This window comes from Symphodus melops (genome assembly GCF_947650265.1).
Source record: "Symphodus melops genome assembly, chromosome: 15".
NCBI classification, from domain to species: Eukaryota; Metazoa; Chordata; class Actinopteri; order Labriformes; family Labridae; genus Symphodus; species Symphodus melops.
The window spans coordinates 2,655,123-2,680,629 of record NC_136705.1 but is presented as its reverse complement, the minus strand read 5'-3'; the positions used below and the strand labels follow the sequence as shown (position 1 = coordinate 2,680,629).

The window sequence follows — 25,507 nt, the reverse complement described above, 5'->3', positions numbered from 1 at the left end:
AGTCTCCGTTTCAACCAGATTTAATGTCAGCGGCTGCACTCTGACTTCGCTTTTTTTTTTTTAAGGCTTACAGCCAGCACACGCGTCTCACGCACACTCAAACAGTCGAGTCATCATGAAGCACAAACTCTGATCAGACAAGTCATGAACGGGATGTTTCTGTCAGAATCTTTTTTTTTTTTTTTTTTTAAGTTTCAGATTCTTATTGACGGACAGATCCAACAGAAACGTCTCGCTATGACATGATCTGTGCAGCTGTGGTCCTGATACATCATATTTTATCTCCTCGCATGAAGAGAAGCAAACACGGCAGTCTGTCCTCCGACTCTTAAAACAACGTCATTTGTCTGTCATGTCCGCTCCTTGTCTTTTGTGTCGTCTCCCCTCGTCCTCAGTCTGTATTTAACTTGTGTGGCGTCCCCTCGTCCTCAGTGTGGCGTCTCCTCGTCCTCCTCTTTCATCCTAAACTTGAACATTCGTGGTGTGTTTTAAAAATTCTCAGGCCAGATTGAAGCCCTGATTGTGATCGATGGCGTGTAAAAGTTTCTCCCTCAGAGTTCGTGTGCTCGTGTACTTTGGCAGGTCGAGCAGGTTGAAGCAGGTGTGAGCGACAGGTAGGTACTGCTCTCCTCCACCTGTGGGCTGGATCACGAGCTTCAGGCTCTTCATGCCCAGGATGGGAATGCGGTCACTTCCTGTGAGAAACACTGAGAGCACACACACACACACACACACAGATCTTCATAAAAGGTGTCTGAGTAAGGAAGTGAGAGTGGGAGGCGTCACTTACACAGAAACTGTTTCTTCTTCTCTAAAGGAAGGTCATGGAAGACGTCCCAGAAGAGTCTGATGGTGGGGTGGTCCGCCCAGTACTCGCCTTTGTATTCGGTGCTCTGAGGAGAGAGATCGTTTGAATTCAGAAACGCAGACGAATCACCGTCCACCATGAAGAAGAAACGGGTGTGTTTTTTTAAGACGAGACCTTTTGGAGCTCCTTCCAGTCGTAGTTGGTGTTTCCGATCACCATGGCCTGCAGTTCGTTTGGCTGGAAGAGTTCAAGAACTTTCCCGCCGCAGACTTTATGGAAACCGGCGTAGAAACATTCAAACAGCGGAGCCACTGAAGTGTTGAACACGTAGTCGATGTACGCCTCGACAAAGTCCTGCCTGCAGGAGGGAAAACGGCGAGCGTCAACATAAACGTTGAAATAATCTCATCTTGTCGTCTTCAGGCTGGATGAGGTTCAAGGTGCGTTCATGAGTTTGATTAAAGCTGTTCAACACGTAAAGCTACACAAAGAATGATTCTGCTGATTGGACAGAAATAAAAAGTTCAGATTTGACCTGTTGGATTTATTCACGTTGATGTTTTCGCCGTTTGGGACGAGTTCCAGCACCTCCGTGGCGCCGTAGTTGTCTTCTGTGATCTGCAGAAACAGTTCACGTTTGAATAATGAGACAAACATTGCGATGCCTCTTTAGTATTCATGTCGACTTTTCTTACAGTGAAGTTCAGGCAGAACGTCTCCTCCAGGTCGTCTTCTGGGTAGTCCAACAGCTGCTGCAGACTCCTGGTTAAATAGAAGACAGATTTTTTTTTTTTTTATTAACGCCGTTTGTGTTTGTTCATCTGCATCTCTGAATAAAACACGCGTCCTCTGACCTTCCCACGTCGGGCTGCAACTCTTTCAGGTCATCCAGTGTGGGCTTCTTCTTCAGCAGCTTCTTGTAAAGGGCCACGGGAAAGTTCAGCTCCACGATGGTGAAATTATAGATGGCCAGACCGCAGATGACCCCGATCAGATTGAACAGGTCGATGTCCTCAAACGTCTGCAGGACAGAGACAGAGACAGAAATACTGAACGTTTAGACGATCGCAGCACGTTAAGATGACACTTCAGGTTCTTCATCTGTAGGAGTTATAACCTTTGAACCAGCTGCACAGGATCCAGAAAAATGAGCCCAGTCTGGATCCAGTTGGACTTTAAAATGAGCCCAGTCTGGATCCAGTCGGACTTTAAAGTGAGCCCAGTCTGGATCCAGTCGGACTTTAAAGTGAGCCCAGTCTGGATCCAGTTGGACTTTAAAGTGAGCCCAGTCTGGATCCAGTTGGACTTTAAAGTGAGCCCAGTCTGAATCCAGTTTGACTTTAAAGTGAGCCCAGTCTGGATCCAGTTGGACTTTAAAGTGAGCCCAGTCTGGATCCAGTTGGACTTTAAAGTGAGCCCAGTCTGGATCCAGTTGGAGGCTCCACATGATTCAATATAAGTCATTTTGAAGAAAGAAGAATTTGTCAGTACCTTGTTTGAAAACCAGATGAGTCTGGAGTCGTCGTGGTAACGAAACATCCCATATTTAGGATCCAGCAGCTCCTTCATGATGAGCAGAAAAAACTCCTTTCTCACCCCGCCTGCATCGACCGCCTCCTCCCCCACAAATATCACCTGTCAAGGTCAGATTAACAGATCACCTGCCGCCATCAGATTAACAGATGAAGTATAAATCAGGTGATGGTGATCAGATATAAATCAGGTGATGGTGATCAGATATAAATCAGGTGATGGTGATCAGGTATAAAGAGAATTTCTCAATCTGAACATTTCCATCATACGCTGGACTTTATGGAAAGAGGATTGTACCTTCAGGGGTTTTTTGTAGTCCACGTTCTTGGACTTCCCGAGGACCTCCATTGTGTCTCCCACGATGTTCTCCCTCCGGACAATCAGGATAAGACACGGGTTCACCGACTCGACGGCTGGCAGGAACATGGAGCTGAAGTTCTGCATCTGAGCCTGATCCACCGCCATCTTGAAAAACCACACACATTTAATACAATGAAAAGAGACGCTGAAATGATTTTACTGATACGACGGTCAAGAGTCTGAAACCAATCACCTGCATCTGGATCACTGCGTCCGTCTGCAGCAGCGTCGTCTTCGCCTGAGCGTCAAACACAAACGGAAACCTGCACAGAGTCACCCCGCTGTCCTGACCCTGAGACAGAAGTAAACGATCCAGAGAGCGTGATTCATCAATCATTTAGTTACACACCAACAAACCAAAAAATAAGAAGTTCAAGAGCAGACGCACCATGGGATACATCTGCCTCTGAATCCACCTGACGTAGTCGTTACGAATGTCCATCAGCTCGTCCAACTCGTGGATGTAAAATTTATCATACTGGATGATGTGTCCCTCTCGCTCGTTCACCTGCAGCGACATGAAAAACTGATGTTTACTTTTTTTTCTTTTTAATGTCATGTTTCAGATTGTTGTCTAAATGTTTTGAGTTTTTACGGTGTGCAGAATCTCGAGCAGGCGCAGCGACGTGTCGAGGAAACAGGTGAAGATTCTTTGCTCTGCTGAAGGAATCCCGACTCTTTGCATCTGAAGCAGATAAACTACCACCTCCTTATATAACTCCACGAGCCGCTGGAAGACGGGGGGCTCCAACGTCGACCACCAGTGACCTGTGTTCAGACACAAACAGAGGGTCAGGAGACGACAGACGACGCACTTTAAAAAAAAAAAAAAAAAAAGCAGAGTGAAAAACATAAATAAGAGATGAAGAAATTACTAATAAGATTCGATAAAGAGTACAAAAAGTAATTCAGAGAACTTGAATAAAAGGAAAACAAGAACCCTGATGGAAAGCAGAAAAATTCATCGTTCTTCGTACCGAGCACCTTTAGCGGAGCGTCTTTCAGGCTCAGCAGCGATTTGGCGAAGGGGATGGTGATGGTGATGTAATTTTTACGGTCGCTGAAGAGAGGACATTCAGGCAGCGTGAGGAAAAGTCTCAGAGCTTCGATGTCAGGAGGAGAACTGCTCAATCTGGGAATCAGGTTCTTCTCCAGACTGGCAGCTATCTGACGCGTAAACATAAAGACGTTTCATTTTCAGGTCTACAGTGGTGAAATAAAACGTGTGATTCTCTGATAACAGGGTGGGTGAGGTGATGTCTACCTGCTGACTGATCTCTGGGTGATCAGGTGTGATCAATCTGTGAAACAGGAGGCGAGCGGTGTTCATGTCCACACCAGAACACTTCCTGCTGGTACTGAAGTGATCCGGATGACTGTGAAGAAAACACAAACATTCATTTCATATAAAAAGCTGCTGAAGATAAACAGCTAGAACGTCTCTTTGTACACTCATATGTAACTGTCTTTGCCAGGTTGATAGCACCCTGTAATTGGCGCTTTGCTTTATTTAAATCACTCGTGTCCAAACTTTTTTTTCTTGTGGGCCAAACTTATCATGTTAGAATTTCTGGCAGGCCACAGGTTTTTTTTTTTTTTAATAATACTGAAAGAAACTTTGTGTTTTGACCTTTACAAAAATAACATAAAAACACAATAACTAATTACTGTGAGAAACTATTTTGTTCTTTTTTTTTTTTTTTTTTTTTTAAAGTAAGGATTTTTAGGTTGATTTTTTATCTTTTCTGTTTTCCTCAGATTTAAGCCTGTAATGTGTTTTTTTTTTTTTTTTTTAAAGCTTTCTGTATTTGGCTCAGGTTATTAAACGTCTGCTTGTTTGTAAAAAATATGCAAAAGGTTCATTTTCGTAGTTAATAAAAAAAATTGTAGAGGTCAGAGGGTCCCAAAAAAATCCCCTCAAGGGCCTCAAATGGGCCCCAGGCTGCACTTTGGACCCCCCTGATTTAAACCTTCACGTACAGACACAAACACTGAGGACAAAACTTTAAGCAGCGAATGCATGTCGAGCTTTTATGCAACAACAAGCTGATTTGACGGTAAAAGAAGCAGCCCAGTTTAAAGTGCTGGAGTAACCGTGATCCAGATCTTACTGAAGCTTCCTATTCAACCTGACAATACAGCTCGTCTCTTGGAGTTTGTTAGCTGTACAGACGAACACACTGAGGACAGAAACATTTTACCTGGATGATAAAAAAGATCCGTTCAGGCAGCTAGCTGACGAGAACATGAGGTCGATCTCACTGAAAAGAAAACAGCAACAACAATCAGAATAACATCCGTCAATCAACGTCAAATACGAACGATCAATGATGTGATCGGCTTACTTTGACACTTCTGAAGGCAGCCGGCCCGATGAATGGCTCAACCATCTTTGAATTATTTCTTCATTCAAGCAGCAGATGTTCCTGTTTGGATCTTTGATCATCACGTCTTCAAAGTTCTGCGTTCAAAATATCAAATAACACAAAGAGAGATTTAAAGACAGCAAACAGAGGACACAGATCTCTGATGTCAAAGTGTTCATAGAGATCAAAAGGTCTCTGATATTCAGGCAGTGTTGCCAAACTGGCGATTGTCTCGCAAAATCTGGCAACTTTCAAAATCCTCTTGGCGACTTTTTTCAGCAAAAAGCTAATCTAGAAACTTTTTTTTTTTTTTTAAGAAGTGACAGCCTATTTCAATGGCAAAATAAAAACAAAAACAAAGAATCAACAAGGGAAAATTCATTTGTAGCTCTAAACATATTTATTTTGATTTTGTTACTCACTCTTTTTCTCTCCAATAACCTTACAAAAGGTCAACTATGCAAATTAGGCGATGACGTCCTTCATAGGATTTCAGAACAGCCAATCGCTACTTTCCTTCCTCACGAGTTGGCAACACTGTATTTAAGTGGTCAAAGAGATAAACAGAGGATCCAGCTCTGATATTAAAGTCGTTAGCTTACATTGGCGGTGCGATAATGAGCAAAGCTTTGGTCTCCTCCAGCGTAAATCCTCTTCACATAACACCCCAACTCTGAATCTGCACAAAACAGAGAAATAAAGACTGCGTGTAAATAAATACAGTTATGACTTTAAACAGATCAGCTGTTTTAACATTTTCAAATGATCCCTATCCTTCTTAGGGCAGGGATCATTTCAACAGTTAGGGTTAGCAGAAAGCATCAAGAAGCACAGGGGCCGCTGGGAGAGAGTAAGGGCATCTTTCTTCTGGGACAGTTTGAAATACACTCGCAGCCTTTGAAACCCGGGACACTACAGGCTGCCGTACAGGCGCCGCAGCATCACGCCAAAAGACTAGCTCAGTGACAACAAGAGCCTTCGTAAGATTCCGATTATCCAGTCAACGATGGAAATGGATAGATATAGAATCAGTTTGGGTAGATATAGAATCAGTTTGGATAGATATAGAATCAGTTTGGATAGATATAGAATGAGTTTGGGCAGATATAGAATCAGTATATATAGAATCAGTTTGGGTCGATATAGAATCAGTATATATAGAATCAGTTTGGGTCGATATAGAATCAGTATATATAGAATCAGTTTGGATAGATATAGAAATCAGTATATATAGAATCAGTTTGGATAGATATAGAAATCAGTATATATAGAATCAGTTTGGATAGATATAGAAATCAGTATATATAGAATCAGTTTGGATAGATATAGAATCAGTTTGGAGAGATATAGAAATCAGTATATATAGAATCAGTTTGGATAGATATAGAATCAGTTTGGATAGATATAGAATCAGTTTGGATAGATATAGAATGAGTTTGGGCAGATATAGAATCAGTATATATAGAATCAGTTTGGGTCGATATAGAATCAGTATATATAGAATCAGTTTGGGTCGATATAGAATCAGTATATATAGAATCAGTTTGGATAGATATAGAAATCAGTATATATAGAATCAGTTTGGATAGATATAGAAATCAGTATATATAGAATCAGTTTGGATAGATATAGAAATCAGTATATATAGAATCAGTTTGGATAGATATAGAATCAGTTTGGAGAGATATAGAAATCAGTATATATAGAATCAGTTTGGATAGATATAGAATCAGTTTGGATAGATATAGAATCAGTTTGGATAGATATAGAATCAGTTTGGATAGATATAGAAATCAGTATATATAGAATCAGTTTGGATAGATATAGAATCAGTTTGGATAGATATAGAATCAGTTTGGGTAGATATAGAATCAGTATATATAGAATCAGTTTGGGTCGATATAGAATCAGTTTGGGCAGATATAGAATCAGTATATATAGAATCAGTTTGGATAGATATAGAAATCAGTATATATAGAATCAGTTTGGGTCGATATAGAATCAGTTTGGATAGATATAGAAATCAGTATATATAGAATCAGTTTGGATAGATATAGAAATCAGTATATATAGAATCAGTTTGGGTCGATATAGAATCAGTTTGGGCAGATATAGAATCAGTATATATAGAATCAGTTTGGATAGATATAGAAATCAGTATATATAGAATCAGTTTGGGTCGATATAGAATCAGTTTGGATAGATATAGAAATCAGTATATATAGAATCAGTTTGGATAGATATAGAAATCAGTATATATAGAATCAGTTTGGATAGATATAGAAATCAGTATATATAGAATCAGTTTGGATAGATATAGAAATCAGTATATATAGAATCAGTTTGGGTAGATATAGAATCAATTTGGATAGATATAGAATCAGTATATATAGAATCAGTTTGGATAGATATAGAATCAGTTTGGGTAAATGTAGAATTAATTTAGATAGAATTTACATGCTCAGATCCTATAATCCTCTTCACGCCATGCTGATGTGGTTACAGGTAATCACTCTCCGGACTAAGACATATACGATATGCCAGGTGAGAAACTGAAGCTGTTTGTTTTTACCGTTTCATTTGTGTGTTTTAAAGTTGAAAGGAATTCGAAACAGATTTTTTTATGCATTCAAGCTCTCATCATGTAGCTTGATGCAAAACTCACCTGAATCTGTATAAGCAAGCGAGGACACCCAGGGCCCTTTGACGGGGGCGGGGCTTTTTCTGTTGCAGGTAGAGCGAGTGCCAAGCTGCCCGTTCCCCCCGAGTCCAAATGAGTCCATCTTTCCCAAAGACGGCGTGAACGACAAGGTGTGCTGCCTTCAAGTGCACAGACATAAAGTCAGAGAAATCTCAACTTGTGACTCTGATTATTATTACTTTGACCTACAACCTTTGATCCGGGTGAAATCAGAGGTCACGATCATCTCTACCTTCCACATGAAATCTGAGTGACCACGTTTCCCATCAGCTCAAACACCTTCCTGGGGTTGATCTCATGGTTGGTGGAGTTATGTCCGAGCTGCCCGTATCCTCCCGCTCCAAACGTAAAGACGCCTCCTTCCTGTGAATGACGCAGCACGGGGAAGTCTGTTAGCATTTGTTTTTATTCTTGTTATCGTTAATGTACGAAAGTAAAGAAAAATAAAGTTTTAATTAAATCATGAATGGATCTCGTCCAATCAGAGTAAGAGTGAAAACTTAACTTAGTGAGCACGCCCGTGTGATCCTCACCACACGAGACGTAGATTACTCTCTGAGAGCGAAGCGATTTCAACTGAGTCGGAAAACAGCGATCTGAAAGAAAAACACCAGTAAATCAAAAATAATCCATAAATATCTGTTTCTTTTAATAATGATCATATGAATACATATTTATAATATAGAGGTCAAAGGTTAAGCACTCACCGTTAGTATCGTTTAATCCGAGCTGACCAAACTTGTTGCGCCCCCACCCGAACACGCCGCCCGACAGAGTAAGGGCGAAGCTGTGAGCGCCCCCTGCTGCTATCTGAGCGAAAGGAACGCCGTGCAGAGACTGGATGACCTGAGGCGTGGAAATACTTTGTCCATTTGATCCCAAACCGAGCTGACCAAACCGGTTTTGACCCCACGAGAACACCTGACCCCCTGTAGATACACAAGACATGGACGAGAGACTCAGGGATAAACGAGTGAATCATTAGTACGAATAAGTGAACGATATATAAACGAGTGAACGATGAAAGAATAAGTGAATAAATGAAGGAAAGGTTTACCTACCTCTCGACAGAGCCAGCGAGTGCCAGAACCCGCAGGCTACCTGAGCGACCTGGACGTCTGACAGACTCCTAACGTTCCTGATGATTCACAGAGACAGGTGAGGTGGTGACATCATCACATTTAAAAATTCAAATCATAAACCTCTTCAGCAAACTCACCGAGGCACGCGAACACATTCCTCAAAGTTATTCAGGCCCACCTGTCCGTCTGAGCCCAAACCCCACGAGAACACCTGACCTTTATCGTTCACAGCGAGTGTGTGCGACTGTCCGCACGCCAACACCACGATGACCTGAGCATCCAGAGCCACCACCTGTTCTGAGGAAGACAAAAGGTACACCTTTACACGATGAAGATCTGAGTGTATACCTGCTCCGAGGAAGACAAAGGTACACCTTTACACAATGAAGCTGAAGATGATCTGAGTCACAGTACATTAAATTACTCACCTGGTTTCTTTCTGGTCTTGTCGTGTCCCAGCTGTCCCAAGTCGTTGCAGCCGCAGGTGTAAACTGTCCCATCCTCCAATAGGAAGGCTGTGTGTCTGTGGCCACACCCAACATCCCGCACACACTTTCCATGAAAGAATTCACACCTTCGAGGCTCGACGACGATCTCCTCATCGATTCCCCCCAAACCGAGCTGACCATACGAAGCGTTTCCCCAACACAGCATCTTAGCGTCCTGCTCACGACTGACAGAGCACATTTATAGTCATGGTAGTGATAACACCTGTCCAGGTAAATATGAAGGGTTAATAACATCTGTCCAGGTAAATCAGAGGGATTAATAACACCTGTCGAGGTAAATCAGAAGGATTCAGGACATCTGTCCAGGTAAATCAGAGGGATTAATAACACCTGTCCAGGTAAATCAGAGGGATTAACATTTGTAGATCACAGTTATGGTAGTGATACAATAACACCTGTCCAGGTAAATATGAAGGGTTAATAACATCTGTCCAGGTATCAGAGGGATTAAATGTTGGACACGTGCTATATATGTATATATATATATATATATATATATAGATATAGATATATAGATGTGTGTTTGTGTGCGTGTGTGTGTATATATATTAGTTATGTTAACGAGCACTAAAGCTACCAGTTTGAGCAGTTAGCAGGCTCACATTGAAAAGAAGCTAACAGCTAATATGAAGGTAAACAGATCTCAGCTGTGAATGTTATTGCTCGTCTTATTTAATCGTGTTTAATGCTGTTTAATATGATGTAGTGCACCGCTATCTCTGAACTTTATAAACCGTGAGTCTTTAAACAAGTTTAAAACGTGTGAAACGTGAATCGGTTCAGATTAATCTTACCAACTGTCTTCAGTTTATCTGTTCACACTTTAAAAAAGAAGAAACGGCTCGTTGTTTCATTATTTTAAATCCAAATTCAACCGGCAGCTACTTAGAAACACTTAGCTCCTCCATACTGTCATCAGCAGGAAGTTAGCATCACGACACTCTCAACTTCCGCTCTGTCCTTTCGAAATAAAGTTCTCTTTTGTGTTTGTGTTTCCAAAAAACGCATTGAGAAGCTTCCTTCTGTCACCGACACGCAAATAAAAGTATAAATGACGTAATGACGTTATTTAAACGTGCGTGGCATAATTTGTTGCGTTAAATCGAAACTGTGTTGACCTTAATTTGAAATGTCATTAATGTAACCGGAAGTGTAACCGTGTTTTGAGGCTTAAATTAAAACTTTACGTAAGCGTGAAGAAACGTCGAGACGCATCGACAAGGTTCTAGATGGGGTGCCACCGCGCATGCGCAAATCTGCTGTCACATTTCTACTTACCCAAAAAGGAAATTTAAAATACAAAAGCAAGTCTTCCACTAACGTGCCTTATATTCCTTTAAATGCTGATTTAATGTCCATATATTTGTTGTATCTGGTTTTGTTTTTTTGTGCATCTTTTTGCACAATATCCTGTAGGCTACTTTAGTAGATCTATTTTTTTAAGTTTATTCCCTTATAGAAGTTTAAAACAATGGACAATAAAAATAACTTTGGCTTCTTTTTTAACTCAGTGGAGCTGAACCAGAGGACATCAGACATTAGTTTTCAATCATGTCTATAGTTGTTCTTTATTCACTTGAATTTTTTTTGTGAACAGATTATGTAAAGTTGAATATAAACTGTTTTTTTTTATCTTTCCATGATTACATTTGAAACACTTCATACAGTCATAAACACTGAATACTTTGATATGTCGATGCTTGTCTCTGCAGACGTGTTTTCTGTCCTGATGATGGTCTATGACGAAATGTTGTGTTTCCTGTTCTGCTGGTTCTTCTTTTCTCTTTCTCCTCATGATTCACTTGTCCTGTTTCTTACCCGTTTATTCCCCCGTGCAAACAGACTCAACGCTTCCTTCACCAATTCGTCAGAGCTGGAGGGACAGAATCAGAGACACACATGTTGTACCTCATGGGAGTGAGTATCACGTTTCTTCACATTTTTCACGTCCTGTAATATATTTGTTAAATTTGGGTTGTTGTTTTTTTTCAAACTCAGATTATCGTCGGCCTCCTCTTCATCATCATGTGTTTCTCAAAAGGACTCAAAGAGGTGAGAGAAGTCGACAGCATATCTCTTCTGTGTGTTTTAAAGATTGAAATCCTCCCTAAAGGCACAGAAACAAACCGTGATTTTCTCTGATGATTTCTTTAAAGGGAAATAAAACTCAAAGATCAGCGCTCACAGAGTTCTCTGCCTACAAGGTGAGTAAAGAAAATCTGGTTTACAGCCAGCAGTGAACAAAACTGTAAAACAAATATAATCAATGTTATATTTATTATATAAAAACAGCAAAAAGTGGTATTTTCATATGTGTAGAGAGTGATCTTCCTCTGTGATCAGACATGAAGGAAACCTGCTGTGTTGAAGCTTCTCTGACAACAAAGCAGCAGCCAGTATGTCCTCCTTCTAACTTTAGATTCTGCTCCTGAATGCTCTGGATTTGTTTGGACCAGAGAAGGTAGGCGGGGCTTTGAAGGCCGTTTTGGACGCCCCTGGGTTTGCCAGATATGAGAGCAGTTATCAGGTGAACAGGTGTTGCAGCGATGGAAGCGGGCAGTGGAACTGCTTCAGATAGAAGTGATTGTACCCGAGCTAAAAAGCCTCTGCATGTTTCTAATAAAGGGGGAGACAACGCTTTCCGATGTTTTCAAGTTATACTGCAATACCCATTTTAAACACTAGGTGTCACAGCTCCTTTAAAGATCAAGCAGTTAATGTTAAATGACATATCTGTGTGGTCTTCTTTTGAAGGATCTGAGTGAAGAAGACATTCAGCTGTTGGCTCGGATCCTCGCGCTCGGTTTGGTCGACGCTGATCCTAATTATCTCCAGCACCTGAAGGGTTACCGAGACCTACTGACAGATGGATGAATTAAACTAATGATGGCTTGATGAAGATTAACACAGGAACAAGATGACGGAACGGATGGAGACAAATGCACTTTATTGAAAAAAACTGACTGTTTGAGATTTGATGCCTCTCAATGTTTACATGTTTTTAAATGTCTATGTGTTCACAAAATGCTCTTAATATTAAAAAGTCTTTCAAACATTGTCATTGTTTTGGTATAAATTAACTCTTCACACACTGACAAGCTTGTTCTTCAGAAGATTTAAGGTTCTTCAGAAGATCTAAGGAGACTCTCCGTCAGATTCACTAACGTGTTCTGTAATAACTTATTCACAGCTGTGTTCTTGTCTCCTTGTCTTCGTGAGTTGAAAGCGTGTGCATGTTGTTCCCAGTTAGGTAACCGCCCTCTGATGGCCATAAAAGGACATGAGAGCAGGGCCCTGCAGACAGAAACACATGGTGGTAGCTCAAAATGAGGTTGTAGAGATGCCTAACTGAGGAAGTGGATCTTAACTGACACAGGTGAGGTAGTGGATGGTGTTAGATGTTGGTAATCTTGTTTTTAGGGTGTTGTTCTTATGAATGAATGATTTAATATTTTATGAGCTGTTGAGCTAAATAAACAGCGGTATGTTGACATCGTGTCACAGACACCCGGGTTAAAAAAACATCACTCCTCTTCTCTGGATTTAACGCCACGTCTCTGTCTCCACACGAGGACGTTCAGTTTGTCTCCGAGCTCGTAAAGCGACGCCACCACAGACATGTTGAAGAAGAAGAAGAAGACCAGACCGGCTGAGCTGAAACGCCCAAGGAGGGGGTAGACCCAAACCCCGACCGACAGGTACACCCACACAATCCTGCAGGGCAAGTTCAGAGGGAGAGACACTGTCAGTATCTATATGTATGCATGTCAATGTCAGTGTTTTGTCATTGTGTGTCTGTAAATGGACTTGAGTTTAAATATCGCTTTTCTAGTTTTCCGACTGCTCAAAGCGCTTTAACACTGCATGTCACACCTACATTCACACACTGATGGCAGTGGTTGCCATGCAGTATAAGTAACAAATTCATTCACACTCGGCCGACGCAGCAGCGGGAGCAAGGCGGGGTTAAGTGTCTTGCCCAAGGACACATCGAACCCTCGACCTTCCGGTTGAGAGACAACAAATCTACATACTGAGCCGCAGTAGATCATATTTCAAGAAGTATCTCTTTTTGTCACCTGTTGCCATGGTGAATCGTAGTATTGGGGCTCCATTAATGTTGGATTTTTCTTATCATGGTGCGAGCGCTGAACACAAAATGAACTTACTGATCTGGGACCAAAAATGGAGAGTTTCCCAGCTGAGGGTAAATCAACTCAGAGATCAGAGTTAGATTTGAAGCTGAAGCTGGCGTAGCTTTTGTTTGCCCTTTTTTTTTTGTTTCAGTTAGACTAAAAATGGCTCCACTTCCTAGTTTTCTTACACACTGTAACAGACAGATAGAAAGAAAACAGGCAATGTGGGCGGAGTTTCAGATGCTTGGAGGTCAACTCTCCAATCAACAGTGTCGGAGAAGAGCTTTGAACTAATCGCTAACACACCACCAACCAATAATTAACAATGTCAGCAAGCAATTGTTGATCATGTTTCTCCTAATTGGTCCTGATGAGGTTATATTTTAACTGCACACTCACCAGAATAAATAAGCCACGCCCACAGCTGTTAACGCCGTCAGTGCGAGTTTCCTCTGTGGGTATTCATGAGACTGCAGCAGGACTTCTCCAAGTAACACCGGAAAGACAAACGTGTGCTGAGGACACAGAGCGATCTCATCAGGTTCAGTCTTTTATCACATCATTATGAATATATTGGTTGATATGTTGGTGTGAAACGCAGACCATGGCGTGGTTAATCCACGGGGGGAAGAAGGCGTCGATGGTCGCTGGGTAAACTAACTCTCTGTCAAAAGCAAAGATGGTCCAGAAGAGAAGGACGACAAACTGAACAAGCAAACACAAACAAATAAGCAGATGACGTGAACTCACCTCTCTTTCTGCTGTGATTGGATTAAACTCTGATTAAAACGTTTCTCACCATGCCGACAGGAAACACGAAGATGGAGAAGAGCAGATCTTTACACGTGGTCAGAAAACGGCCCGGATTCTTACCGTGCTGAAAATCGTTCAGAGCAGCGAGTCCAAAAAAAACCATCTGCAACAACTGAGACATCAAATATATTAATTTATGTCATATATCTATAATAATAATATACTGATGAGTTATTAACATCTATAATGATAATATACAGGTCTAATAAGTGTTCTCACCAGGTTCAGGAAGGTCAGGTATTTCCAGGGTCCCCCGTACACAAAGATTCCTGGAGGCAACTGTTCTCCATCCTTTGCTGCCAGACTCTTCACCACGAAGACGTACCACGCGAATATGGAGACGTGAAACAGCTTCCTCACTTTTAAAGACATTGTGAACTTACACCAACGTTGACTTTGATTGTTTCCCACTCAAAACTCTCCAACCCTCTCAGAGTCTCTCGGAGTCCTTCCTCAGTCTCTCGGGTCTCTCGGGTCTTTAGAGATTAGTGAATTGCAGAACAAGCTTATGAAGAATTTAATGTGGAGGCAAAGTGGCGTGCAGACAAGAGGCCAACTGTTTGAAATGGACATTTTTACGCTTTCATAACGACATGCAGCAGCACATGACCCTCGGTCAGATTATCCCACGAGGATCAAAGTTTCCAGCAGACGCACCGATGAGCAAATATTGTATAATATTGGACTATATTAAATGATACTACATTATGATAAATAAGTGCAACTCCTCATTACAGCGATACTGCTTTGTTTGGGCAGGCCATCCTCACCAACAGTCCCGAGGAACCTCAGAGAGCTCAGGAGCTCTCAGAAAAAGGAGAGGAGAGAAGATAGTGACATGCAGTAATAAGACATGAAGGCAGAGAGAGAGAGAGAGAAAAGGGGAGAGAGATAACCACATCTTTTCCTGGGAGCTCCTGAGCTCATTTCTAAAATAAAGCACAGTTTTGGGAGTTGGCTGTTCATAATTATTCTGTTTTTTTTCCAGGATTTCTGCCTCTTAAAAGGACGTTTGTCGTGTCACTGTGACTTTGCTAAATGTTGCCATGTTGCTTCGCTTATTAACGATGGTCAGCAGAGGATAAAAACTAAGACATCTCTTTATATCTGGAACAACTTCACCTCTGTTTTAGAGTCTCAGAGCTAACATAACAACATACAACATATGATTATCTCCACTGTGTTAGAGACTGGAAGAGGAGACTGGTTGTGACCTACGGCCCAGCCGGCCAGTTTGTCGCAGGGTGAGGGACCGACAGTCTCTCTATGGAGTTCACTTGTACTGCCTGAACTAATTTAAGTCATATTTTTATTTTATTTTGTTTATTTTTAGCAGGTGTTCATTTGAGTGGCATTTAAAGAATTTGCTGAATGGTAATAACACTTTTCACCTGCAGGTGGTGCAAGAAGACAGATGTGTGTATGATTGTGAGTCTCAGGCAAGCAGCAACCTCCAGTGTTGGAAAAACAGTGTAAAATCCTGCAGTTCGTCGAGTGTCCACTAGAGGCTGGCTGCAGATGCACAGGAAGTCACATATACACCCATTCAAAAAGCCGGTTTTTTTTACAGCAGGAATGAACATGCTTACAGCCTGGTTCAAACTTCTGGGTGATATGAATGAGTGAAAGTTCCCTTGTTGAGTAAACGGATACATTACCTGTGTCAGAGATTTTATTGACAATTTGGTGATGTTTCAAAATAAAAGCTTTTTAACATACACATTCAAACAAACGTTCACTTTGTGACAACATGGTGATACTAAAATAAAATAATAAAAAGATGATTCTCACTTTGTCTCCAGTTTGATTAAAACTAAGAAAGAAAGTTTGATAAGCACACTAAATGAATATTTGTCTCACTAACACATCAAAGTATGAAGTTAGGATTAGTTTGTGTATATCAAAATACAAAAGTCTGTAGGTGAGACTTTTATTTCCTGACCGTCAGGCTGTTGATCATCGGGCGTTCCCCTGCAGTCTGTAAAAAAAGCGTCTCACAGTGAAACCAGCACTTTCCATTAAACTGCGTCCAATCACAACTTGTCTCAATGCAGCGTCTGCACTCTTTGTCCTCTTCTCTTTAGATCCTTTCAAGGTGCCATCTGTAAAAATCACACACAAAGTTAACTTTATAAACACGAGTACACTAACATATCATGCTGTTCATATTACACATTTATTTAGACTGTAGGAAGTGAATACGTTCTTACCTCAAAACGACTGTAAACTTTCCTCTCCTTCCTCATGCTCTCAATCCTCTCCAACAGTTTATCACGTTCCTGGCTGGACTTTGGCGGTCCTCGGCTGAGGGTCCGGATTCCTTTGCTTTGGTCTCTTTTTACTTTTTTGTCGGCCTTGTCTTCTTTGTCGTCATCGGTGACCGCAGACTCTTTGGTCGCCTCGTTCCTGCTTTGGCTGTTTGCAGAAATTTGCTCCAGAAGCAGCTTGGTGTCGTCTCTCAGATTGCTGCTTGAGAGCACGTTGGCGGTGGACGAGTGGTATCGAGACTGAGGCGATTTCTGCTGCTTGGACTGATGTGATAGAGGAACCACTTCCTGTGATGTCACTTCTCCATCCTCACTTGTTGTCCCGCTGCAGACCTGATCGGTGGTTTTATGACTGTCGATTGTGACATCTGAACATTCAGTTTTCTTCTCATCACAATCAGACACTTCAGACTTGATGCTGACTTCATTCTGACTGTTTGTGTACCCCTTTACAGCAGGTACAGGTGACTCTGCAGGGGCTGTAGACGAAGGTACAGGTGACTCAGGTGAAGAGGCTGTAGATGAAGGTACAGGTGACTCTTCAAGGGCTGTAGACGAAGGTACAGGTGACTCAGGTGAAGAGGCTGTAGATGAAGGTACAGGTGACTCAGGTGAAGGGGCTGTAAACGAAGGTACAGGTGACTCAGGTGAAGAAGCTGTAGATGGAGGTACAGGTGACTCAGGTGAAGAAGCTGTAGATGGAGGTACAGGTGACTCAGGTGAAGGGGCTGTAAACGAAGGTACAGGTGACTCTGCAGGGGCTGTAGACAAAGGTACAGGTGACTCAGGTGAAGGGGCTGTAGATGAAGGTACAGGTGACTCTGCAGGGGCTGTAAACGAAGGTACAGGTGACTCTGAAGCAGCTGTAAACGAAGGTACAGGTGACTCAGGTGAAGAGGCTGTAGATGGAGGTACAGGTGACTCTGAAGAGGCTGTAGATGGAGGTACAGGTGACTCTATAGGGGCTGTAGATGAAGGTTCAGATTCAGGTGTTTTATAAAGCAGGTCAGACTCAGTTGGTCTAGAAGTTTCTTTGCTTGGAGTTTGGTCGGAGTCTGACGTAAGCAGAGAGAAATAATCGGAGGGTCTTTGTGTCTGTCCGTCCTCAGTGGTTAAAACAGTGTCAGTCAGAGGAGGAGAAGCTGACACTGTTTGAGGTACAGGTGTTGCAGGTGTCAGGTGGAGTTCAGAGGGAGGAGCTGCTTGTTCTGGTGAATTTTCAGTTTGTGATTCAGGGACATCGTTATCGACGGTCATCGACGTTAACGTGGAAACAGGATGTAAACGATTTTCAGTCAACTCGGTCTGTGATTGGCTGATAGAAGAAGCTGAGGGGTTGACATCTTCTTTTCCATTCAGGGCCGAAAACTTGGAAGTGGAGTGCGAGTCTTCTGGAGGGAAGTAAAGAGGTTCAGTTTTAGCTGGAGTGGAAAGAGGAGCAGATCCAGAACCAGAACCAGACTCTGAGGTCCAGCTATGTACAGGTCTGGTATGGTTTTCCCAGGATGATGGGATCTTCTGTGAACATGTGAGGGGACTGCAATCCTGTGAGGTAGAATCCAGGTGTGTTTCATCACTTCCATGTGCTACAGAAGGAACAGGAATGTCGGGTGTGGAGGGGTGAACGGGGCCCCTCTCACACTCGGCAGAATTGGACAGCTTTCCTTCTTTTCCCTCAGGTGTTCCTGTTTCTGCAGAAATATGCAGCGAGGACTCTGATTGGCTGTTCTTTGGTTCATTCTTCTCTGGATCTGTAACATTTCTGTATTCTTCACTTCTGGGGCTTTGGGGTCTTTCCTCCGCGTTGGACTGATCTGAACCCTGACTGATGAACTTTGAGGATTCTGTTTTCCCAGCATCCTTTGCAGCAGCATTTTCTAATAAACACTGAGATAATGACGTTTCAGACTTCTCCTCTGAGCGTTCTTTTGGTGCATCTTGCTCCTTGTTCACAGCGATATCATTTGCGGGTTTACTTATGGAAACCTTAGCTTCTGCAGCCTTCTCCGCTTTGCGTTTTGCTGCCAACTCTTTGAAAAACATGAGCCTCTTATCAGGATCATTCATGTCTACATAAACAGGAGCAGTGAACAGAGGTTTCTGAGGTTGAACAGGTTGATCAGTTTTTGGCCCCTCAGGCTCTGAACTCTTGGAAAGCGTGCTGAGGAGTTCGGCGGAGTTCATTGGATCCACAGACGCTGGCTGAGATGACTGTTCACCATCAGGCTTCTGTGGAAGATCCTTTGAATGCTCGTCTCTTTCAGAGTCTTTATCATCTGTTTTACCATCTCCATTGTCTGCTTTGGGTGTGTCTGTGGCAGAATTATCAAAGGTGGAGGACTTTAAGAAACGGCTCCATTCAAAAGGCTCTCTCGCAGTTGACCTCCTTTGTCCAAAAACCTGAGACATGTATGGTAGTTTTTTCAGGTCTGCCTCATTTTTGTCGTTGTCCTCATCCTGTTGGCCTGGAGTCGTTTCCTTATCTTGAGCTGTATTCTGTTGGTCCAGAGAGCTGAATATCAGAGAAGATCTTAACCTGGAGCTCCTTTGAACGGCTGCATTGTGCTTCCTCCGGAACGACTCCTCCCTTTGAATAGTTCTGGTTGACTTTGGCTCCACCTCCTCCATTTTCTCCCCTTCAGTGGTGGATGATGATTCTGACGGAGTTGGGGTCGATTTGTATTCTGCTGCAGTTGCTTGGTCAGGTGCTATCTTTGGCTGCTCTCTTGCTGTGGTTTTAGCGTAACTTGGCATCTGACTGGTCCTGGGTAACGCGGGAATCTTGAACTCTCTGACATTAGGGATTTTAGGGACAGCTAAATCTATTCCTGATGCTGTTTGTTGACTTGAGTCAGAGGGACCCTCAAAAGGATCTGATGCATTAGATGGAGCCGATGGCAGTCCATCATCTCCTGGATTATCATGAGCACTGAGGAACGAGCTGATCCTCCAGTTTCTCAGCCCTCGTTTCACCGAAGGATCCTTTCGGTTGCTGCTTGGCTCCAAGAAAAAATGCTTCTGATCACTTTGGTTTGAGGGGGTAGGGGATGTCTGGCAGGCATACGGCTGGCCTAAACTCAGCCTACTGGGTCGTGATGAGCTAAACTGTAAATCATCTACAGGGGGTATTTTCTCTGAGCCCCGCTCAAAGTCTGCATTTCTAGTCGATGATAAGTAGTTTAGAACAGGGTCAAAGTTTTCATGTCTCTCTGCCTCTTGAGGTAAACCTAGTTCAGAGTATTGATCTGCTGAATTAAAGTCTTGGTTCCAGAAGCGATCATAGCTGCTGTAATCTGGATGAGGCTGCTGCCCCCTGTGAAACTGGTGGCCATGGTCCTCAAGTTCTGGCGCCCCCTGTGGCTGTAAGTTTGGGGACGAGTACCGACCGTGGACGCCTTCGGCATAACTGTGACGTTTGAAGGCAGGATTTTCCATCATTGCTATCCTGGAGGGACATTGATCAAAAGGCGGATCAATGCCTGACTGCTGCGGCAAGAATCTGCCGTAGGCATCAGGCGGGCCATATGGGACTTCCTGTCGTTTATGAGGCATCATTCTCCAATCGGTTCGGTCATCATGGGAATGTCTTGCCCATTCGTCTGGGTGAGCCGTATCCAGTGACTGATATTTCTTTGGCTCTCTGTACAGTAAAGGTCTTTCACATGAGAACTTCCTCTTTTGTAAATGACTTAGGTCTTCCACTGGAGGCAGCATGTTGTCGATCATCAGCGGCTCAGACTGTGCGAACAGAATGCGAAACTCTTCATCGAAGGTTGAGACGAGCTGTCCGAAGAACAGGTGCGCCATACAGCGGTGGAGTTTCTCAAACGACCACATGTAGCTAGGAAGAGAAAAATAGCTGTTCAATAATATAAAGATTTTTTAGAACCAATCGTGTATAAAACAATCTATTATTGATAAAAAAATCAATATGTGACGTGTGTCTCTTCTGACGACTCTCTCAGAATCACCTATAGTTCCCACTCAGCACAGCCCGACAGTCCGTCAGCAGGAAGCGATCAATCATCTGACCACTGAAGGATTTCCCTGAGCGGCAGTGATACGTGATGCCAGAGACGGTTCTCACACGCAGGGACTGAAAAAGACACATTCGATATTATAAATACTGTGTGATAAATGTTCAGCATCCTGTTATGTTTGTGCTGGAAGCTAGGTGGCAGAATTTTACAAGCATCAGCACGGATACACGTGGGACAGAAAATGGCTGCTTTCTAAAGTGATTCTTATCAATGGAAAACTTTAAACTGTCCGATTCCTCTTTAATAACGTCGACATGAGAGACAAATGTTTCCTCACGTCACTTTGAACTGAAGGAAACCTCCATCAGAGCCAATGAAATTACCTGAACTTACATTTTATTTAGAGCAAGCTCATCACACGGTGATCAATCAATCAAACATTTAATCCAGTCTTTAAACAGTATACAAAATCAATACCTGTGTATGAACTCACCTGGACGAATGATAACTGAGTGTACCTGTGTATGAGCTCACCTGGATGCTGCTCAGGTCGACCCTGCAGTTTGACACCATGTTGACAAAGTGGTGTACGTTCTCTTTGTCTAACAGAACGTACACGGCAACATTCCTCATGGCAGCGGTGAGAATGTCCGCAAATATGTCGACGTCGGTAAACACGTCCATCGCTATAGCAACCACCTGAAACGGAAACGCCATAAAAAAAAAACATGGAAGCAACAGCGTGTCAATCATTCAGGCATCCAACCTTCGTTCAAACAAACAACATTTCAATGACACTTTGTCCGTTCTCTTTTTATAGAATGAACCAGAAAAAAACAACAATTGAGCTTTTATATTTCGTTTCTAGTCTTCTGACTATTCAAAGTGCTTTTACCCCACAGGCCATACCAACACATTCACACCCTGATGGTAGAGGGCTTGTTGGGGGATGGAGGGATCAATTTTTTGTGTTCAATAGTCTAAAGGGCCTGTATGAAGAAGCTGTTCTGCTTTGAACGTCTTTCCTGAGTCCAGCAGCGAGAACACTGTAGGTTGGTGTCTTTGCTGGTCAGACAGCCAGTTTTCACAATCTCTTGGATGGGAGGAAGTGAAGTCCTGATGATTTTCCCACCGTCCTCACTACTCTCGACAGGGACTTCCAGTCGAAGGCACTGCAGACTAGGACAGCAAGCAAACTGGTGCGGGCCAAATGTGGGGGGAAGTCTGGGTTAGGGTTAGGGACTTCATCATGATGGGGACGAGTGCTACGGGCGGTGATCATTGAGGGAGGAGTGAATGTGTAGGTGTGACCTGCTTTGAATAGTCAAAAGTCTAGAAAAGCACAATACAAGCTCAAGTCCATTACCATTCACCAATCTTAGAGTTATGTGTCTTGCTCAAGGATACGTCAGACATGTAGCTGCAGGAGCTGGGGATTGAACCCCCAACCTTTAGTAGTGTTATAAATTATAATCATGATGCTAAAAAAAAAAGTAAACATGAAAACAAACAGTCAGATTTAATTTCTCACCTGTGTGGCGTTCTTGATGAGTCGCCTCGCTTGCTCCTTGATGCTCGGCATATCAGGCTCGGGAGGGTTGACCAGTGTTGTGACCTCAGTGGGTCCGATGAAGGGATGAATCTGAGGCCATCCAAGGTCCAGACCCGGGGCATCCAGGTCAGAGTGCAGGGGCCAGTACGTGTCTGAGGAGCCGTCTCTCACCTCCTCCAGGAAACGCTGTTCGGGGTGCTCGCCATACTGCGGCCCTCTGACCGACCGCTGAATGTACTCAATCTCCGCCGATGACAGGAAGTCCACCACATCTGCTTTGAGAAGGAACTCGTAGTACCCTTCCAGGTCTTCCTCCACCAACGCGTCCACTGCTAGCCGATACTCCTCCCGGTAATGAGGGGGGAGGTAGTTTGGGTCCAGAGGATTGTCCCCCGCAGAGGAGCACTGAGAGCGCCGCGCCATCCTGCAGGGGGGGGCAGGGTCAACAGAAACACGTATAACATGATTATAACAATAATAATAATAAAATGTGATAATAATTATAATCTGGTACTGCTGTGGGATTCTGAAAAACAGACAAATTAGACCTACAAATATTTTATGGACAGCATAAAGTCATCCATTCATTCACATTCACACACTGATGGTAGAGGCTGCTGCGAAACGAGTCCATCAGTAGAGCTGATGGCAGAGACGGATCTTGACTGAGGGACGGCCGACTACCACGAAGCTAAACTTTTATTTGTTTAAAACTACCTGTTTGATTTAACCAGGAATAAAAAACAAACTTCTTTAAGACTGTCCTGGACAAAACAAGCAGCAACACAAGTGACAGAGTTTCAGACAGACAACAAACACACAAATTCATCCTTGGGCAATTTGAAACACAAATAACAGACGTTAACATCAGTGGGTTAAATTCAGTCATTATAGGGTTAAATTCTTTGTCTGTTGCAGGGTGACGTCAGAGAAACTAACCTCAGGAACACTTACGGGTGTGGCTCGCTGTACAAACATTTCTAACTTCATATGAAGCTTAGTTTAATTTATACCGACTCGACACACTTATATAAACTTCATAACTTTATAAACTGTTTTGAACAGCTCACTGACCCAACACAAACAATAAACAATCCGCTGTGTGCGCGTGCGTGTCTGAAATCAAACAGCTGCTGATAAAACAAACACACACGCGCGCACGGGCGCACGCGCGCACACACCGAGATTACCGTCAGAAACGGAAACTTCGTCCCGTTAAACCGAGACCGAGGGCGTGACGTTCACTTGTTCACGTTTAAATGGGTCAAACCGAACATTTTAAAGTGTCAAACTGTTCACGAGTAAAAACCCAGAATCAACCCCAAACCCCCAAACACCCCCCCCCCCCCCCCCCCCCCCCCCCGACCCTGACAACACCTGAAGCCTTTCTATAAACAGGTAAACTTCACCCCGGAAAGCGACGCTGGATTGGGCTTACCCGGCTCCCGTTAACTCGTCAAACTCTTCTCCGGTGGTCAAAGTTCAGACTCCACATCTTCATCGACTTTCTAACACTCGCTGTCTCGCGCTCCTCCTCGTCCAGGTGGGAAACTCGACGAAAACGAGGTGTTTCTTCACCTTTTCGTCACCAGATAAACCAGTTTGTTTCATCATGCTGCAGGCATGTTGGAGAGACAGAGATAGATAGGGGGAGGGAGAGAGAGAGAGAGAGAGAGAGGGGAAGAGAGAGAGAGAGAGAGAGAGAGAGAGAGAGGGGAAGAGAGAGAGAGAGGAAGAGAGAGAGAGACACACACACACACACAGGAGCAGAGTGTTATGGTGTATTAGAGGCGGTTTGTCTCTGTTTGACTCTGACTGTTATCTGAGTCAACTTCTGTCATCAGATGATTAATGACTCATTAGGCTGCTCCTGTTGATAATTATAGTAATTATTAATTAATCATAATTTGTTACCTATTGTTGATCTTTATTGGGAAAAATCTGAATATAAATATATAGTTATACTTCTCCTATTACTTCTCTGTTCCCCCTCCTCTCTCCTCTTGTTCCTACTTCTCCTTCTCACAGCTGCCACAGGCGCCTGACAAGAATCAGTGTGTTTTCATTTTGAAGGACAGAGAGAGAGATTACAGAGAAGTTTTCCTTTTTTGGTTGCTTCACTCATTTTTGAGAACAAAAATAGAAAATGAACTCCACGGAGGAGGAGAGGGGGGGGCAGGGGGGGGGGGGGGGGGCAGGAGGAGGACACACAGTTTAGAGTTTGGTGGTGGGGCTAATGGCGGATGTCCTGATGTGCTCACAGGATGTGTTTCCAGGCCTATTGTTTTGTGTCCTGCAGTACATCCTGGAACTTCGTGGGACGAGGACCGAAACGACGTCTGAGCAGTCCAGAATGACCTTGAACGTCCTTGAACTTCTTGGGGAAGCTGGTCTGGCTCTTCTTGAAATGGAAAGTGAAACAGGAACATCTGGACAACAAGTTTGATGACATCATCGTGATGTCACTTAAACATGTGAAGGTGGGGCCTGTGGTATCACTGCAAGTTTAATCAATATCTGTCTGCAGTCCACAAGACCCCTTGTCAGGATGTTCCTTCCTCCAATACATCATCGGTACAGTTCTGCCCACAATGACCAAAGGCAGTGTGGCTTTGGTTCGCCATCTTTTTTTTTTATTGAGTTATTTGAAGAAAAGTTAAGTACATATTTCATACGGTCCTTTCTTACACTAACGATTTTAATGTTTTATTTTTAGGCTTTAGTTGTGCCTTTATAGGAGAGATATGAAAGTGGATAGAGGTGGAAATAAGGGAGAAAGAGAGAGGGGATTTAAATGCACTCTGCACCACCAGCGCCCCAACATTAACTATGATGTACATTCATTTTTGGGTTGATATGAAAAATAATAAGATATTTATAATATATAAGATATTTAAAATACATGTGCATGACTTTTCCAAATCTGTTCCTTGTTAAATGAATTTTCCAAGCGTAAAACAAATTAAGGCAACACTTTAAAAAAAAAATTCATTCATACAAATAAACGAGGAACGTCTTTCTTTAGAAGTCTCGCAGCCTGTCTCTGAAGACGGTTGGGTTAAGAGGAAATTAAAACAAAGAATTTTAAAATTTAGTTGTTCCGACAAAATGTAGTCAAAAATACACATTTTATGAATTCTACGGACTCAAGGGTCTGTGCTTGGTCCCCTTCTCTTCTCCGTACACACAAGTGTGTACATGTGTTTAAATAAGTGTGTATTTGTGTGATTACGAGTGTGTATAAGTGTGTTTATATAATTATGTATGTGTGTTTATTTGAATGTGTATTTATGAGTGTGTATGTGTGTGTTTATATAAGTTTGTGTTTATGAGTGTGTGCGTGTTTATATGAGTTTGTGTTTATGAGTGTGTGCGTGTTTATATGAGTTTGTGTTTATGA

General features: G+C 42.8%; 4 protein-coding genes across 8 annotated transcripts; 1 reads left to right on the top strand and 3 right to left on the bottom strand.

The window, feature by feature from the left end:
* Positions 1-6: 6 nt before the first annotated feature.
* On the bottom strand, positions 7-10,379 carry herc4 (HECT and RLD domain containing E3 ubiquitin protein ligase 4). 2 transcript variants are annotated; one of them, XM_079362412.1, is made up of 24 exons: positions 10,154-10,379; positions 9,279-9,561; positions 8,988-9,147; positions 8,830-8,906; positions 8,476-8,697; positions 8,269-8,364; positions 8,001-8,127; positions 7,733-7,887; positions 5,670-5,746; positions 5,047-5,162; positions 4,903-4,962; positions 3,966-4,077; positions 3,679-3,868; positions 3,297-3,469; positions 3,090-3,209; positions 2,895-2,993; positions 2,639-2,806; positions 2,300-2,443; positions 1,663-1,829; positions 1,504-1,570; positions 1,344-1,426; positions 983-1,166; positions 791-893; positions 7-707 (listed from the first exon to the last, which is right to left on the bottom strand). In XM_079362412.1, exons 2-24 carry the CDS (start codon positions 9,535-9,537, stop codon positions 499-501), a joined length of 3,168 nt encoding a protein of 1,055 aa, XP_079218538.1. In that variant the 5' UTR covers positions 9,538-9,561; positions 10,154-10,379; the 3' UTR covers positions 7-498. The 2 variants fall into 2 exon arrangements, with proteins under 2 accessions (XP_079218538.1, XP_079218539.1); XM_079362413.1 differs by having other exon boundaries at positions 9,279-9,523.
* Positions 9,674-12,415, top strand: LOC306835737 (uncharacterized protein). 2 transcript variants are annotated; one of them, XR_013780681.1, is made up of 6 exons: positions 9,674-9,762; positions 11,202-11,276; positions 11,358-11,411; positions 11,516-11,563; positions 11,679-11,886; positions 12,114-12,415. XR_013780681.1 is itself a non-coding variant. In XM_079362450.1 (5 exons), exons 1-5 carry the CDS (start codon positions 9,986-9,988, stop codon positions 12,231-12,233), a joined length of 303 nt encoding a protein of 100 aa, XP_079218576.1. In that variant the 5' UTR covers positions 9,925-9,985; the 3' UTR covers positions 12,234-12,415. The 2 variants fall into 2 exon arrangements, 1 of the variants encoding a protein (XP_079218576.1); XM_079362450.1 differs by lacking the exons at positions 9,674-9,762; positions 11,679-11,886 and adding an exon at positions 9,925-9,991.
* A 97-nt stretch (positions 12,416-12,512) lies between these two features.
* Positions 12,513-14,895, bottom strand: LOC306835731 (androgen-dependent TFPI-regulating protein). Its single transcript, XM_079362444.1, has 5 exons — positions 14,528-14,895; positions 14,295-14,420; positions 14,099-14,200; positions 13,895-14,010; positions 12,513-13,073 (listed from the first exon to the last, which is right to left on the bottom strand). Exons 1-5 carry the CDS (start codon positions 14,678-14,680, stop codon positions 12,884-12,886), a joined length of 687 nt encoding a protein of 228 aa, XP_079218570.1. The 5' UTR covers positions 14,681-14,895; the 3' UTR covers positions 12,513-12,883.
* Positions 14,896-15,966: 1,071 nt separating this feature from the next.
* Positions 15,967-24,269, bottom strand: fam83ha (family with sequence similarity 83 member Ha). Of its 3 annotated transcripts, XM_079362394.1 has the most exons (7): positions 24,085-24,269; positions 23,546-23,722; positions 22,087-22,531; positions 21,090-21,254; positions 20,547-20,671; positions 16,519-20,416; positions 15,967-16,410 (listed from the first exon to the last, which is right to left on the bottom strand). In XM_079362394.1, exons 3-7 carry the CDS (start codon positions 22,528-22,530, stop codon positions 16,399-16,401), a joined length of 4,644 nt encoding a protein of 1,547 aa, XP_079218520.1. In that variant the 5' UTR covers position 22,531; positions 23,546-23,722; positions 24,085-24,269; the 3' UTR covers positions 15,967-16,398. The 3 variants fall into 3 exon arrangements, with proteins under 3 accessions (XP_079218520.1, XP_079218521.1, XP_079218522.1); XM_079362395.1 differs by lacking the exons at positions 23,546-23,722; positions 24,085-24,269 and adding an exon at positions 23,289-23,411; XM_079362396.1 differs by lacking the exons at positions 23,546-23,722; positions 24,085-24,269 and adding an exon at positions 23,047-23,261.
* Positions 24,270-25,507: the final 1,238 nt, after the last annotated feature.